The sequence below is a fragment of the Mirounga leonina genome, unplaced genomic scaffold, assembly GCF_011800145.1.
Source record: "Mirounga leonina isolate KUSES-001 unplaced genomic scaffold, KU_Mleo_1.0 Mir_154, whole genome shotgun sequence".
In the NCBI taxonomy this organism is placed as follows: Eukaryota; Metazoa; Chordata; class Mammalia; order Carnivora; family Phocidae; genus Mirounga; species Mirounga leonina.
The window spans coordinates 52,344,275-52,362,102 of NW_023270389.1; the positions used below are offsets into that span (position 1 = coordinate 52,344,275).

Genomic DNA, 17,828 nt, shown 5'->3' on the forward strand with positions numbered 1-17,828 from the left:
CTAACAAAATCCTTAACTGGGGAAAGTAAATACGTACAAATGGCCAGAAAATTTCTGAAAAAATAAGTTTTCAACGGATTACACTAACAACTATTAAGGTGTATTATGAGCTGCAGTGTGCATAAAGACTGTGGTATTAGCATAGGAACGGATAGATCAGTGAAATACGGTGGAAAATCTAGAAAGAATGCCAGACACAATAGGAACTGAGTGTTGTGCTGAAGGTGGTATTTCACCTCAGTAACAAAGAAGACGACATTGAAACAACTGCTATCCATTTGAAAAATAATTAGAACTCAGTTCTTAACCTTTATATCAAAATGAATTATAAATGCATTAGAGATTCAAATCTTTAAGAAGGAAACTGTACTTAGAGATCTTTTCTGTTGTTACTTAATCTTATAATAGTAAAGAATTTTTGAAAGACAAACCAGCATCCGTAAAGGAGAAGATTGATAAATATGATTACGTAAAAAATCTAAGATGTGGCCCAAACACCACAATTACAAAAAAAAAAGATTGGTGGGGAAATGACATACAGAGGACTGACATCCCTAATATAAACTACAAATCTGTAAGAAGAACCAGTAAATAATACGGATCATGAACAAATAGGCAATTTACAGAAGAATTTAAAAAAAAAAAAGTAAAACAATGTCAACTTCATTGATTGTTAAATACAAATTAAAACAAAATGATATTTTCAGGGGCACCTGTGTGGCTCAGTCATTGAAGCATAGGACTCTTGTTTTCCGCTCAGGTCATGATTTCAGGGTCCTGAAATGGAGGGGCTGGGGTGTCAGGCTCCCCGCTCTGCCGGAGTCTGCTAATCCCTCCACCCCACCCTCCATCCCGCCTCCGTGCATGCATGTGCATGTGTGTTGTGCATGCCTTCTCTAAAATCTTTTTAAAAAATGATATTTTGAACTTAGAAATTAAGACGGACTGTGATACTACCTAGTGTTTGATGAGATAGGGAAAAGGACATTTATTATCATTAGGAATTAGAATAAGTTTTAGAGCACTGTAAGAGTTTCTAATGTGCATACATTAGACTTACAGTTCTGCATCTGGTTAGTCATTTAGTCACACAAGGATGCAAGTACATGTACATAAGCATCTGTTACTGCATTGTTTTAATAGAAAAAAACTAGAAACAACTTAAAATGTACTGACATAAAGGAATATCCAAGTTACAAAGTAGAAGGAGAAGTTACTAAGCAGTCATATATGACCCTATTTCTGTTAATAATAGTCTTACATTCATCTTAATATTAAGGCATGGTATGGAGGGGAAAATCTGTATGATTATGTACCAGACTGTTAACAGTGGTTACACCTAAGGAGTAGTGTCTCCTCTCCGCCCCTCTGAAATTTGTCAAATATGGGAAACATTCGGGAAAATAGCATTATTCTTATGGGGGGTTGTCTTTGAGATTATTTTTTAAAGTGTCCTAGCAGGTGTAAATAGATTTGCTTTCACTGTTGAGCACGGGTAATAGAGTCGATGGCTTAATATTATTCCTGTGGTTAGATTTTAGAGTCTACATGCGTTTTATACTGCAATGTCTGTTTAAATTTAGGCATTATTCTGTATTGTATATATTAATCCACTTTTAAAATAATTTTAATTTTGGGTGGGCACACATAGCATCAGCATCTCTGAATCATATCTAATACAAAGTACTATTCTTAATTTAAAAATTTTAATGGAATAAATGGTAAATTTTTCTCTGCACACTGGCTTTTTGTTTTATTGTTAATTTATAATATAGGCTAACTGTATCCTAAGGCATTTGAGGGAAAGCTAAAGTAAGATATTTCAGAAACTGTCTTCTAAAGATGTTTCTCCCCCCTCCAGTGTTTCAGAAATAGAAATTACAGTAAAAGTAGGTTATAATGCAGATATTAATTAGCATGATTTGTAGTGTTAACAAATACTCATTATAAGGAGTTTTATACTTAGTGTGTTGCCTGAGATTTTGTAGTGTCTACACACACAAGTTTTCAAGTTGATAGCTACAGCCAATGTTTCAAGAGAATTTCTAGAAAGTAATATTCGTAGTAGCTTTTCCTTTGTATCTGTTTTTCAAATACATTTTAGTTCTTGGTTTTGCTTTTATAATTTTGGGTTTTGGTGTGTGACTTTGCTTTCTATATAGGTTTCGTAAAATGAACAAACGCCTAGTTCCCAGAAGACCCCTCAGTGCCTCTTTGGGTCAACTTAATGAGGTGGGCCTGCCTTCAGCAGCTGTCCTTCCAGATGAAGGTGCAGTGGATCTGCCTAGCAGAAAAACCCCTGCTCTGCCAAATGGAATTGTATCAGCAGGGAATACGGTAACACAGCTGATTCCCCGAGGGACAGACGCCACCTACGATTCTAGCCTCAAGCCAGGAAAGATAGATCATCTGAGCAGTAGTGCCCCTGGATCCCCTCCTGACCTGTACGTCATTTTTCCTAACTTTTATTTAAAGTTAGTATGGGAAGTAGAGGGAAGAAAGAAAAATCAGTATTTTATTAAAAAAAAAACAAAAAAACAAAAAAAACACACTTCATTTTTGGCTTTATTTTGTTCTTTATTTCCTGTGCTAGTGATTTTTAAGAAATAATTAGCGTAAGTGAAATAAGATAAAAGTTTATGAAATTTGTAGAAGAAGTGACTATTGGGGGGAAAAAACGTATTCCCAAATTAAGGCTTTTTTTTTTTTTTGAACATTTAGTAATTTGTGTATATTAGAAGTATTTTTGAGACCTTAAACTTGACTTGTAGAATCTTATTCCTTTAGGCTAGAATCTGTCCCTAAGAGTATTTCTGCCTTACCTGTGAATCCACATCCTGTACCTCCAAGGGGGCCAACAGATTTGCCTCCTATGCCTGTCACCAAACCACTTCAGATGGTACCACGAGGTTCTCAGTTATACCCAGCACAACAGGCAGATGTTTATTATCAGGATCCTCGAGGAGCTGCGCCACCATTTGAACCAGCACCTTATCAGCAGGGTAATGATCTTTTGTTTATGTTGCTCTCTTTTCTTAGGAGTTATGAGAACAGTTCCAAGAAAGAGTGATCGTATTTGCAGCAGCCTCAAGATAAATAAATGTGTTTATGTAATACTTTGGAAAAAGCAGAGATTTTATGATCAACTAAATAGTATAAAATAAGTGAACTAACAGAGGTATATAAAGCAAACTGCCCATCACTGGAAGCTAGTTATATATTAAATATGTGCATATATTTATGGAAATAACAAGTGACCCAAGTAGACAATAGAAATTTGCTTAACTAAGGCAGTATATATTTTCCTGACCAAAATTTTCTTTGAGCGTGAGAAAGAATTTAATATTACAGTGGGTATAAATTAAACATACAGTATGTTTTTCTTGCTTTCAGTTATCACCTAATATTTTTTCTGGGCCCTGTAGTATATATGAAAAAAATGCAGCATTCGTACTGTAGAGAGTTAATAGTGTAGAATCAATATTAGTAAAGAAATAGTAGGAGTATACATACGTAGTGTGTGTGTGCATATATGTGTGTTAAAAATTAAGCATCAGTTGTGGATAATAATAATGTGGTAGAGATTAACTGCAAGGCTCAAGGGGGATCATTGAGAACTTGAGGAATCAAAAAGACTTAATGAAAGAATGCCCTAAATAGAAGTATGGGAATAAAAATATAAATTTATGAATGGATTGCAAGGATGACAGTCTAGAGTTGAGGAGGAATAAGGGGACTTTTGTTAAACCAGGTGTGAGTATTGAGGCCTGGATTAGTGTGGTGGGAAAGAAGAAGGAGGGATTTGAAAAAATAGTCAAATTTGAAAAATTAGCCAGCTTTAATGACAGTACCAGGTATGGATAGTGAAGGAGTGGAGATGACCGAGGCTTCACATACACAATTCCTGTGAAAAATAGGAACACTGATTTTTAAAGTGTTGGATCTCTGTCAGAGACCATGTGGTGCTATTATTTTTTTAAACTGGAGTAGATTAAAGGTGTTCTCCATTTCCTTTTCCCAAGGCTGTCTTAATTTTGAATTAGAAATGTCTTCTCTACTTTCAGAAGAATAGCTTTAAATTGGTATGGCATTATTAACACATGTAAAAATGTGATGAAAGTTTTTTGTATCTTCCTTTGGGCAATCCATCACAGGAAAAATTCAGCTACTTTTGTGAAGGTGACCTTAAACACACTGTATCAGTCAAGGTCCAGTGGCAGAGATCAGAAATCATTCTTGCTGTATTAGGCAGAAAAAGGTTTAATGCAGGGAGTTTAGGTGCCTACAGAATCAGTGGAAGTACTGGAAAAGTAGGCTTAAGCTAGGCCTCCAGGAATGAGTCCCAGAAATAGCTACTGAAAAAGCCTGTTAATAGTGAGGAAGTGGGGCACCTGGGTGGCTCAGTCGGTTAAGCGTCTGCCTTTGGTTCAGGTCGTGATCCTCGGGTCCTGGGATCAAGCCCCGCATCGGGCTCCCTGCTCAGCGGGGAGCTTGCTTCTCTCTCTCTCCCCCTGCCTCTCCAGCTTGTGCATGCACACGCTTTCTCTCTCTTGTGCACTCACTCTCAAATAAATGAAATCTTAAAAAAAAAAGAATAGTGAGGAAGCAGTAGAAATAGGAAACATGGTTCCTATCTATGCACCAGGATCACATCACTTGAGGCCAAAGTCTGAAAATTGGGAAGCTCCTTGCTACAACTGTTGTCTCCAGAACTCCAGAGCTATGCAGCAGCAGAATAGATCTGTGTGTGCCACATTCTTTTCCAGTTAGCTCCATTTCACATTCAGATTTCATGCGAGTGATTTTCAGGGAAATGTAGTCTTGCTTTCCAGTGTTTGCACTGCATTAAGGCACACCAGAAAGGTGGTGGAACAACTGAGAGAGCCAATCTACTATTGTAGATTATCAATAGATTCGTTTTTTCAATGACTTTTAAGGATTAAGGTTAACTTTTGCTTATTTTTCATAAAGCTAACCTGACTACATAAGCAGAGGGGAAAACATGTAAAGAAATGAGTGGATTATTAATTCTTTAGTGTTGAAGTATATTAAAAGGAAAAATATAGAAAAATAGATCAGCTTATTGTTGCTTTTGGTTCCTTTTTTGTATTGTACAGGTATGTACTATACTACACCACCACAGTGTGTATCTCGCTTTGTCAGACCTCCACCGTCTGCTCCTGAACCTGGTCCTCCCTACTTGGATCATTATCCACCCTATCTCCAAGATCGTGTAGTAAACTCTCAGTATGGCACACAGCCACAACAATACCCACCTATGTACCCACCACACTATGATGGCCGCCGAGTATACCCTGCTCAGTCTTACACAAGAGAGGAGATTTTCCGAGAAAGTCCTATACCCATTGAGATTCCACCTGCAGCAGTACCATCCTATGTACCAGAATCCAGAGAAAGATACCAACAGATGGAGGGTTACTATCCAGTGGCTCCTCATCCAACTCAGATCAGACCTTCGTACATGAGAGTATGCTGGGGTTTTTTTTATTATTATATAGATTTAATTTGATTATTGGTTGCAGTGATTTACCTTTTTGCCATGGTAGTAACCCTTTGATCAGTTCTTTTCTATGAGAAAGCTTCCCCCTTCCTTTTTTTTTCATCTTTTCACAGTTTGGGTAGGGTTGTTCTTTTTTGTTTTGGGTTTATTTTATTTTATTTTTTTTAACTATTAAAGGGAAAAAAAAATCCCACCCCACTCCCACTAACCCTTCTTAGTTTCTGAACTTTAGATAGTTTTATTAACATTTCTAGATCTACATTTGACCCTTGAGCAATGCAGGCATTAAGGGGCTCAATGCTCCCCATGCAATTGAAAACCCGTGTATAACTTGACTCCCCAAAAACTTAGCTATGAATAGCCTATTGTTGACCAGAAGCCTAACATAAACAGTCAATTAACACATATTTTGTATGTTTATGTATTATATACTGTATTCTTACAATATGGTAAAGAAAAGAAACTTATTAAAATTGTTAGAGATAATATATTTACAGAACTGTTTTAATTGAAAAAAATCCATGTGTAAGTGGGCCTGTGCAGTTCAAGCTTGTATTGTTTAGGGGTCAACTGTATTTGAAATTATGGTCTCTGGCCAAGGAAAAGAAATTTAGCTCTTTGGGAAAACCTCAGAGTTTTAGGGAGCTTTGTTTTATTAAATCTTAGTATGTTCAAATACTGAGATGAATATACAAGCTGCTACCTATTTAAAATATGTGCTAAATGAGTTAATGTGTTCTGAAATTCTTTTTCAGTTTTTACTAATCTTTGCATTTCTAGGACCCTCCGTATAGCCGGCTTCCTCCTCCTCCTCAGCCCCATCCTAGTCTAGATGAGCTACATCGCAGACGAAAGGAAATAATGGCCCAGCTCGAGGAAAGGAAGGTTATCTCTCCACCTCCTTTTGCACCTTCACCAACATTGCCTCCTACCTTTCATCAAGAGGAAGTAAGCACATCATTTTTAGTCTCATTTATCAATTTTTCCTTCATCAGTTGTTTGTTGTGTAGTCTTGTTTAAGTATTTTGACTATTTCTAAGATTATGAAGTTATTTTCCTGTGTTTTCTTCTAAAAGGTGTATTTTATTTTACATTTAGATCTACAGTCCATCTAGAATTGATTCTTGTTACTATGTTAGGAGTAAAGATCCATTTTTCCCCCAAAAGATACCTCATTGACCTAGCACCATTTAGTGAAAAGACCATCTTTTCCCTAGTGCCCTGAAGTCACCGTAGTCATAATCAGGTCACCTTTGTCATAGTCAGGTGACTATGAATGTTTCTGGACTCTATTCTGTTTCATCGATCTATTTCTCTGTCTTTGCACCAACACCACATTGTCTTAGTGTAGTTTTATAATATGTCTTAGTATGTTCTGATGTATATTTTTCAGTATTACCTTTGCTGTTCTTAGTCCTTGCAATTTCCAGACATTTTAAAATTAACATGTTGATGTTCACATAAATATCTGCTGCAGTTTTTATTGGGGTTATATTGAATTTCTGGATCTGTACTGTCCAGTATGGTAACCACTAGCCACGTATTGCTAATGAGTACTTAAAATAATGTGTCTAGTCCAAATTCAGTTTACTGTAAGCTTTTTAAAATATACACTGGATCTGAAGATTTAGCACACCCCAGGAGTACATTTCATTAATATATTTTCCTTTTTTATTAATAAATTTCTTAATTATATATTAAAATGATAATACTTAAGGGGCGCCCTGGATGGGTCAGTTGGTTAAACGTCCGATTCTTTTTTTTTTTTTTTTTACGATTTTATTTATTTATTTGACAGAGAGATAGAGAGCACAAGTAGGCAGAGTGGCAGGCAGAGGGAGAGGAAGCAGGCTCTCCGCTGAGTAGGGAGCCGAACGTGGAGCTCGATCCCAGGACCCCAGGATCATGACCTGAGCCGAAGGCAACCGCTTAACCAACTGACCCACCCAGGCGCCCCGAAACATCTGATTCTTGATCTCAGCTCAGGTCTTGATCTCAGGATTATGAGTTCAAGCCCCATGTTGGGCTCCACACTGGGCATGGAGCCTACTTTAAAAAAAAAAAAAGATAATACTTTGGATGTATTAGATTAAATAGAATGTATTATTAAAATTAATTTTACCTGTTTCTTTTTTTCATGTGGCTGCTAGAAATTTTAAAAATTATATATATAGGTCTCATTATATTTCCATTGGGCATTGTTTTAGATCCATTTAGGGAGAAGTGACATCTTTACAATATTGAGTCTCCAAGAACATTGTATTTCCTTCATTTACTTGGATCTTAACTAAATTTCTCCCAATAATGTCATAAATCATAGTTTTTAGTGTCTTGCATATCTTTAATTAAACTTATTTCTAGATAACTAATGTTTTTTGAAACTAATGGAATCCTTTTTGAAATGTCATTTTGTTATTAATGCAGAGAAATTAAGTAGATTTTTGTGTATTGACCCTTGTATTCAGCAGTGTTGCTGAATTTCCTTATTGGGTCTAGTATTTGTTAGTGCAGTCTTTTGAATTTTCTATACACACAATCAGATCCTCTGTGAATAATGACCATTTGACCTTCTCCTTTTCAATTCTTATGTCTCTTCTTTTTCTTACCTTGTGCTAGCTAAGATCCTCCAGTATAATGTTGAACAAAAGGGATGACAGCAGGTATTCTTGACTTATTTCTAGTCTTTGAGCAAATAGAGCTTTTAATAATTTACCATTATGATATTTGCTGTAGGTTTTGTGTTAGATGATCTTCATCAAATTAATAATCCCCTTCTACTTTTAGTTTTAGACTTTTTATAATTGAGACATCAAGGATTTATTTAACTCAATAATGAGGAAAATAACAGAATGGTAAAGTTGATTCAAAGAAGAAGAGAGACAGGCTAATATAGTAGTGTGAAAGGCAGAGGAAAAACCACTAATATAAAGTTGCTAGAATAAACTGGTTAAATGTACTGCAGGGTATAAACCATGATCTTGGGGATTACTTTGTGTTTCTACAGGACAGTGCTGATTGTTATCACGAATGAATGTTGTCTTATCTTTTTAATGTCTACATGGTCTATAGTGGTGTTCAGTTTTCCACTTATGATATTGGTAATAACTTTTTTCCTTGGCCAGTCTTGCTAGGAATTTATCAGTTTTGTCTTTTCAAAAAGCCAGCTTTTGCTTTATTGATCTTACTTATTTTGGTGTGTTGATTGTATGTACTGCCTCAACCATAGTGTGTATAAGTTTTTTAAAAATCCATTAGGTTTTCTCAGCAAGGTTGCAGTTGATATTATGTAAGGAAAATGTCTCACATCCTTTATGGATAGAGTTATGATTCTAAACAACATTGCTGTCCGACATTATGAATAATAAACAGTGAAAAGTGAGGTGCATCACATTGCATATAATAAAACAGTAATTTTTGGGGGCCTATGAAAGTGGTCTACTAAATAAAAGTTGTTCACAGTTATCTAGCTTTTCTATCTAAACACTTTAGATGAATTTTCCACAATGTAGGTTAATTAGTAAAGTCATAACATCTTCTATTAATGTAATTTTACTTGTAAGTATAAACATTACTTTTCAAACATTCTATGTTAGAGTCCTCCTAGAGCCTTGTTACGCCATACTAATATTTTTAGTGATATGACACTGCAAAGATGTAAGCTAATTTTGGAATCAAACATACTTATTTTTGAAGTTCAGCTGTGTCATTCTGTGTGATGTTTTATAAGTTATTTAGCCTCCCTAAACTCTGAAGCTCAGGTTTCTCCATTTGTAAATCCAGCATAATAAAGCCTACTTCATAGTGGTGTGGTAAAGATTTACTGAGACACAAGGCATCTGGCACATGTCAGGCATTCAGTAAATAATAACTGTTTAAATTTGCTTTTTTCTTTTTACTTCTAATAAATATAATAATAATGCCTTGTTATTAAGGAATTTTATCTAGAATTATTTTAGTTACTGACATACAAGGCTATATTTTTAACTTCAGTTCTGATTATAAACAACCTACATATAATTGTATTAAATTCATACATTTTGGGGCACCTGGGTGGCTCAGTTGGTTAAGCATCTGCCTTTGGCTCAGTTCATGATCCTGGGGTTCTGGGATTGAGCCTGCTCCTTCCTCTCCCTCTGCTCCTCCCCACCCCTCTGACACTCTCTCTCTCAAATAAATAAATAAAATTAAATTCATACATTATAAAAATACATAACATAGAGAAAATTTTCCAACATCCCATTTTCTGTATCATTGTAAGTTTATTATAAATTTCAACTTTCTAAATATATTTCAACTTTTGTGTACATGAACTAACCTATTACTTTTTAATAGGATCATTTAGTAATATATCCTGAGGTTTTGTTTATATTTACTTTTTTTTATTGTTTTTACTTAACCAATTATCCTGGTTGTCTTTCTTTGTCAGTATATAAATTTATCTAATTCTTTTTACCAGCCACATAATATATTAGGGTGCAGCAGGGTAAGCACTCTTGTTAGTAGGTCATATCTTTAAAAAGCTAGCTGTTCTACATGAAGTTTGCATGTGAAAGAGAAATAAAGGAGATAAAATTTTTAAATTGAGATAGGACAAAAAAAGTTTATAAACAGTAGAAATGGGAGTTATGGTTGAAAATGAGTAATATTTATGAACAGCAAAACCCTTTGTCACTATAGAAAACCAGTAATGATGACTCAGAAAAGTTTTTTATTTTTTTTAGATAGGGGGGAGGCATAGAGCCACTTAGATATATCAATATCCCCTATCTTATCAGTATCTCAATATATATATATGATAAAGTTCTAGTTCTAGTTCTGCCCTTTAATGGTATAGCCTTAGATCAGCTGTGTTCTCACATGGACCTGAGGAACATTTGAGGTAGTATACATAAAAGCACTTTGAAAACTGTAAAACTTTACACAAATGTGAATATTGTGATTTAAAAAAAAATACGTTAGACCTAGAATAGCTATTCAGTTATTATATAATTTCAGAACTCATCTTGAGAAGATTCAGTATCTTTACCCTTTTCACTTCACAGAATCAACCTAAGGACCAGAATTTATTTAAAATACGAATTAATGCTGTTAAAGAGATTTCAGTAAAAAAGTCACTGCATCATGATGCACTATATAGAACATTCTAAGTTCCATTTTAAGTAGTTGTTAATGCTCTTGTTTACCTAAAATGTTATTGAAAGAAACAATGAGGAGTGTCCAGCAAAACTAGGGCCTGGTGCATATTAGCTCAAGGGTTGATCCTCCAATGAAGAAGAGGATGAGCAAACCTCCTCAAAAGTCCTGGCTTGATTCCTTGAAAGATACTGAGATACTTGTTTTGACCCTCTGCTAACAAAGGGTATAAACTAAACATCTTTCTTCACGTGTTTTATATTTTTCATAGTCTACAGAAATCTTCTGTTGTAACAGATAAAGTAACCATCATTATATTGCTTTAGCATGCTGTTCTAAGAAATTCCTGTTTTCTCTGTGTTGTTACTTATAAGACATATATATATTTCTTTTTTTTTTTTCCATCTGTAGTTTTTGGATGAAGACTTGAAGGTAGCTGGGAAATACAAAGGAAATGATTATAGCCAGTATTCTCCCTGGTCATGCGACACCATCGGCTCCTACATTGGAACCAAAGATGCAAAACCCAAAGATGTGGTGGCAGCAGGGAGTGTGGAAATGATGGTATGTGTGATAACTAAGCCACAATGAATACAAATGAAGAGAAACCAAATAAGTCAGACCCTGTTAATAGTGAAGACACAAATAATTGAGCTTTCCTTAAGAATTTCAGGCCAGGGGCGCCTGGGTGGCTCAGTCGTTAAGCGTCTGCCTTCGGCTCAGGTCATGATCCCAGGGTCCTGGGATCAAGCCCCGCATCGGGCTCTCTGGTCAGCGGGAAGCCTGCATCTCCCTCTCCGATTCCCCTTGCTTGTGTTCCCTCTCTCGCTATGTCTCTCTCTGTCAAATAAATAAATAAAATCTTTAAAAAAAAAAAAATTTTTCAGGCCATATTCTATATGATGTGAATTGAATTATGTTTATATGGGTTTTTTATTTGTTTCTTTCAGGTATAAACATAAATCTTCTAATACATGTCTAGATAGACAAAGAAGAGCATTTGTTGTATTTCTGAGCAGCCAACGATTAAGCCAACAACTGTTTAGAACCAAAATTAGTTTATTTTGCATAATTAATCAGGATCTTGGATTTCTTGTTCAAGTAAATTATAACTCTTACAACTCTGAAGTTTAAACAATGACGTTGAATCTAATGAAACAGTAGTAGTATTTGTCAGAATTGTAGCTAGGAAGCTTCAAGTCAACTGTGGTATATTGAAATGTATTATACTTTATTTTTATATGTCTAATATCCAAGCTTTATATATATATGTAACTATCTTGATTGCTTCTTTATTTTCTGAAGAAATAAAACTTTATAGAAATAGTTAAATCTTCTTGTATATACTTCCCTAATCTCATTTTTCTTCCTCCCTTCTTCCCTGGAGGTAACCTTTATCCTGAATTGAAAGTTTATCATTTCATGGATACTTTTTTACTATTCCTAAACAATTTTGTTTTGTATGTTTATAGGCCTTATATATATTATATACTTCAGCTTGCATTTTCATTCAACTTTGTTTTTGAGATGTATCCAAATTTATAGGTCAGGTTCTTTCATTTTAACTACTTTATCAAATACCATTGTATGGTAACTGGTATTTTATACACACACACACACACACACACATACATACATACACATACACACACACAAGTTATTATTTGTTTATTTTTCTGGCTCCCCGCTCAACAAGGAGTTTGCTCCTCCTTCTCCCTCTGCCCCCTTCCCTGCTCATGTTCTCTCTTTCTCTCTCTCTCAAATAAATAAATCTTTTTAAAAGTGGGGGAGGGTTATTAAAGTAACAGAAATTAGCAAAATAAGACTCATTTCCGGGCGCCTGGGTGGCTCAGTTGGTTAAGCAACTGCCTTCGGCTCAGGTCATGATCCTGGAGTCCCGGGATCGAGTCCCGCGTCGGGCTCCCTGCTCAGCGGGGGGTCTGCTTCTCCCTCTGACCCTCCTCCCTCTCGTGCTCTCTGTCTCTCATTCTCTCTCTCAAAAAAAAAAAAAAAAAAGACTCATTTCCTTAAATCACTAAAGAATAAAAATATTTGTCAACCTAACCTAGATATAATTGAAAATCTCCCAAACGGGTGAAAGACTGTTAGTGTTTTTCAGAAATTAGTGTGCATATAAATTATGTTGGAGTCTAATTAGAACCTGTTAAAGTGTAGTTCCTAATTCAGTAAGACTAGCGTGGGACCTGAGATTCTGCATGTCTGATGAGTTCCCACCTGATGCTGCTGCTGCTATTCCTCAAACTATATTTTGAGTAGCAAGGGTGTACCAGTTAGATTTCCGTTTCCATTTCTCTTGGTACTTACGTCTTTCTAATTGGAATCCCTTTGAAACATCTGTGTCAGCTACTTAATATTTTTAGGCAGTGGTTTTCTAACTATTGAGTTTTGAAATTGAGTGGGTTGTGATGGGTCTTTTTTTAAGGAATAATTTAGAATAACAATATAAATACAAGAGCACGTATAGTAGAGGTAAATACTTGTCATGAAATTATATCTGTATATTAGAGTGTATATATATGTACTGGGTCATGATGTAAAATATATTTCTTATTGCGGGGAGTAATCAGAGGTTTAAAAAGCAGTGTTTATGATGACAAGCAAATTATTTTAGTCCTACCAATAAGAACGTTATACTCTTTTTTTTTTTTTTTTAAACCTTATCACAGAGCTGTGGAAATAATGTTAGAGATCTAAGTGTGGGGTGGATTTCTCATTTTACTTTTTACCAGAATGTGGAGAGTAAAGGAATGAGAGATCAACGACTGGATCTTCAGAGAAGAGCTGCAGAAACCAGTGATGATGACCTTATCCCATTTGGAGACCGACCAACTGTATCGCGGTTTGGTGCCATCTCTCGAACCTCCAAAACAATATATCAGGGTGGTGGTCCAATGCAGGCTATGGCACCTCAGGGAGCTCCCACAAAACCTATTAATATTTCAGGTAAGAATTGAAGGTAAGCTCATCTAGTGGGTTCATATTCAAGACTTTCAGCCCCCATCCCTACTCCCCATTTAGTATGAGTGCTTTCCATAATCTTACAAGGCAGTAATCTTTTAAACTCTTCCATGGAATTATCCCTGTAGAAAGGTAATTATAACCCAGGGAATTCTAAGGGTACAAACTAAAATGTCTCTGTGTGAAGATTGCCTGTGTTGGTTTTGTGTTAATAGCTTTGTTGCTTTTATTAAAATAATACATTCTCATTTTAAATAATTGAAATGGGCACCTGGGTGGCTCAGTCGGTTGTGTCCAACTCTTGATCTCAGTTCTGGTCTAGATCTCAGGGTTATGAGTTCAAGCCCTACCAAAAAAAAAAAAAAAAAAGAAAAGAAAGAAACAATCCAAAGACTGTTATCTTTCAGTGGGGAAAAAACAAACATCAGTATCCTCTTTAATTAGTGGACATCTTTCCAGATAGCTGTGTATAAAATAGGCCTGTGCCTTTTAGATTATAGCTACCTTATTTTTTAAAATTTTATTTATTTATTTGAGAGAGAGACTGAGACAGATGGTGAGAGAAAGTGGGGGAAAAGAGAGAGAAGCAGGTTCCCTGCCAAGCAGAGAGACTGATGTGGGGCTCGATCCCAGGACCCTGAGATCATGACCTGAGCCGAAGGCAGACTCTCAACCAACTGAACCACACAGGCACCCCAGATTATGGCTACCTTAAATGAAGAATGAAATCTCTGAATTGCATCATCCCACAGTAAATTATTCTCTTATAGATTATAGTCCATATGGAACCCACGGTGGCTGGGGAGGATCTCCATATTCACCTCATCAAAACATACCTTCTCAGGGACACTTCAGTGAGAGGTATGAGTCATTCTTTTTACTTTTATAAACCTTTAAAATTATTCAGCTTTTCTTATTTTTCTTGTCAATAATTTTTATTATTTTCATAGTGAAATAACAGATTTTTATGTCAGAACAGTAGTAGATCAAACCTAGGGGGGTTTTTTGTTTTCTTTCAATTTTTTTTTTCAATTGAAGTATAGTTGACACAAAATGTTATATTAGATCAATAATTTTTTTTTTTAATAAAACTTAAAATTTATTCCATCCTTTCTTTCCCACCAAAGGGAGAGACTGTCCATGTCAGAAGTGGCCAGTCATGGAAAACCCCTTCCGTCTGCTGAGAGGGAACAGCTACGATTGGAATTGCAACAACTAAACCATCAAATCAGCCAACAGACTCAGCTCCGTGGACTAGAGGTACCGCCTACAGATAGTTTTTCATTCCAATTTTTGGAGGGTTCTCAATGGAGTTTTAAAAGGAAGAACTTCTAAGGTACTATGAACATAAAAACTTAAGGTCTGTTCCTTAAAGAGTTAGTATCGGTGTCCGTTCTTCAAAGAATTTAAGTACTTAAAAGTTCAGTGTGGGACGATAGGAAATTCAGAATTTCTATTCTATGGAAAACAGACTATCTAAAATTTTCCCTGATGGCACATTTAAGGTATACAGTTTTTATTAACAAATGCTTTTAGCTTAACATTTGTTTTTCATTTTTCATACTGCCTTTCTTAATTTAAAAAAAAATTCTATTTCCTTTAATTCTTAGCATTTATTTATATATCTTTAAAAGATAGAACTTAAAAAAGAGTAGGATAAGGAATAATACTTGGAGTTAATGGTCTGAATCTTTAAAAAGTTAATCAACTAACTCTAGACTTCAAAAAAGAATAGACTTCCAAAGAGAATAGCCTCTGTATAGCAGTTGTACCTTTCGTTAATATAGTTCTTTCTGTTTATAAGTGACCATCACAGGTCCTGATTGACCCTTACAATGACCCTATCAGGTAGGTTAGACAAGTGGTATAGTCCCTCTGTTTCACAGAAGTTGAAATACAAATCCAAGTCTTCCTACTCCAAATTCAGTGTTCTTTCCACCATGCTGCCTGACACATAAAGAGAAAAAATATCTAAAATCAAAGAATTTTTTTTAAAAGATTTTATTTATTTATTTGAGAGAGAGAGAGAGCATGCACAAGTGGGGGAAGGGGCAGAGGGAGAAGCAGACTCCCTGCTGAGCAGGGAGCCCAGTGCGGGGCTTGATCCAGGAACCCTGTTGAAGGCAGACACCCAACCGAGTCACCCAGGTGCCCCTGAAAACAAAGAATTTTTAAAAACCTTCGAAGTGCCATATAAAGAAGACTAGGTTTTGTTTACATTACCCTTTACATGGGAGCATATTCTTTGAATTTAGAAATCTGAAGACATTCTACTGATTAATACATGGCTCCCTCCTGGAGAAAAAGATAACTGTCAGAACATTAGTCATTATCTTTCTACCAAGATCTTTGATAAGGAAGGCTTCCCTTTGGAAATAAATTTTTAACTAATTCTATCTTACATTCCCGTATTACAAAGGCCAATAGGAGATTGTTTTTTTGGAACACATGTCTGACTTATGCTCTTATGTAAGCAATAAGGCTTAGAATTTTTTTTAACTATGTAATATTCATATTTTGTCTTCTTGTGCCATTATTTTATTTACATTGGTCTAGAACTTCTTGCTGATTCCTATTGTAAAAAAAAAAAATGCTGTGTCTGATTATGTCCTTCTTTAGTTGATTAACTTTTTCAGGATTCAGACCATTAATTCCAAGTATTATTCCTTAACCTACTAATTCATGGCTTTTTATCTTAGGTGAAATTTGTAGACCCATTTTCTGTTCTAAAAGAATAATCAGCATCATTTGGAAGTTTGCCACATATTTAACTCAGTATGGTTAAAAGTTCTTGCCATTACTGAGGTTTCATTGAAATAAATTGGAGGATTTACTTCAGAAAATTCAATTTAAAAAAGAGGGGAAAAGATGTGCATTTATACTTCTCTTTCAAATAAAGTAAGAGCAATTTATCCGTAAGATTAAATTACTGTTTACTAAGTTTAAATCCCCTAGTTTTTCTTTTTTAATTCAAATGACATTCAAAGAGACAGTGCCTAATAGTGTCATTTTTATTGCAAATATCTTCATGATAAACTACTTGAGGCGGTGGTCTGAAATTGGGCCTGGTCATTCTGTGCATGGTGTGAAATGTGTTGAGTTGTATATGTGCTTGGCTTTATGCACTAGGCTGTTAGTAACAGGCTGGTGTTGCAGAGGGAGGTGAACACCCTGGCAGGCCAGTCACAGCCCCCACCACCACCTCCAAAATGGCCTGGAATGATTTCAAGTGAGCAGTTGAGCTTGGAACTGCACCAGGTGGAAAGGGAAATCGGGAAGAGAACCCGGGAACTGAGTATGGTGAGTGTTCTGGTGGGAAAGGGTGGGAGCTGGGAGAGGTGAAAGGAAAGCTGTGCAGTGATGTCCCAGAACTCATGGTTTTAGAGCTCTACAATCTTCACCCCAAGGCACTCCAGTGAGTGGTTAGTACTTAGAATAAGTCTCATGAAAATGGGCCATCTCCCTATTTTATTCATGCCTCCTCTCATTCCTTTTTGGTTTGAGTGTGTTCTCTGTCTTAGGATTCTGCATTATGAAAAACTTCAGGGAAAACAAGGCAGTTAATTGGACATTATTAAATTACTGTTTAATATACTGATTAGGGAAGCTGAGGGGATGGTGTTTATGATTTTGCAAATGTGTTCACAAATAGCATTCTAGTTTTTATAGCCCTTTAGTTATTGAAGACCTGTTTTTTGTTATGAGTGAAATGCAATCTACACATTCCTTCTTGAGGAATTGTATCCATGGGTATGCTTAGGGTTTGCTTCATAGTACATGAATACTGGTTTTAGTAAATTGTGGATTTTGGGGGATTGAACCATTCCCCCAGGTTGCATGGTAATTGACTCTTTTGTTGAATAGTTTTCACGTTCTTTCTAAGCAAATAAATGGGGTATTTCATTTTTCTGCTTTCAATAAGTGTATTATAGGTAGTTATTATATTTTGGCTTACCTTTTCTAAGTCATCAGTTTTTCTAACTTGGGGCATTCTCCCCCTTGTTTTCTAGCTTGGATAGTGAGCAAGTGTACTCTGTTGTTATCATCGTGTATGTCTCTCTTTTAGGCTGGCCATTTCTTTGGTCATCTTATAAAACTATATATGATATATGAATTATCGATTTGTATTATCTGTATTTGGTCTCTCTTTCATTAGCACCATTAAATAGAAGACAATTGAATTTACTTCCTTCTC

General features: G+C 35.6%; 1 protein-coding gene across 3 annotated transcripts in view; it reads left to right on the plus strand.

Annotated features, from left to right (window-relative positions):
- Positions 1 to 17,828, plus strand: part of RC3H1 (ring finger and CCCH-type domains 1) — an 83,623-nt gene that overhangs the window by 57,055 nt on the left and 8,740 nt on the right. For 2 of the 3 annotated variants that reach the window (XM_035010768.1, XM_035010769.1), the window contains exons 10-18: positions 2,163 to 2,444; positions 2,788 to 3,002; positions 5,118 to 5,488; positions 6,302 to 6,469; positions 11,066 to 11,218; positions 13,405 to 13,618; positions 14,404 to 14,494; positions 14,761 to 14,893; positions 16,763 to 16,933. In XM_035010768.1, coding sequence (XP_034866659.1) covers positions 2,163 to 2,444; positions 2,788 to 3,002; positions 5,118 to 5,488; positions 6,302 to 6,469; positions 11,066 to 11,218; positions 13,405 to 13,618; positions 14,404 to 14,494; positions 14,761 to 14,893; positions 16,763 to 16,933 — 1,798 coding nt within the window. The remainder of the gene's footprint in view (positions 1 to 2,162; positions 2,445 to 2,787; positions 3,003 to 5,117; positions 5,489 to 6,301; positions 6,470 to 11,065; positions 11,219 to 13,404; positions 13,619 to 14,403; positions 14,495 to 14,760; positions 14,894 to 16,762; positions 16,934 to 17,828) is intronic. The other variant, XM_035010770.1, reaches the window with a different exon arrangement.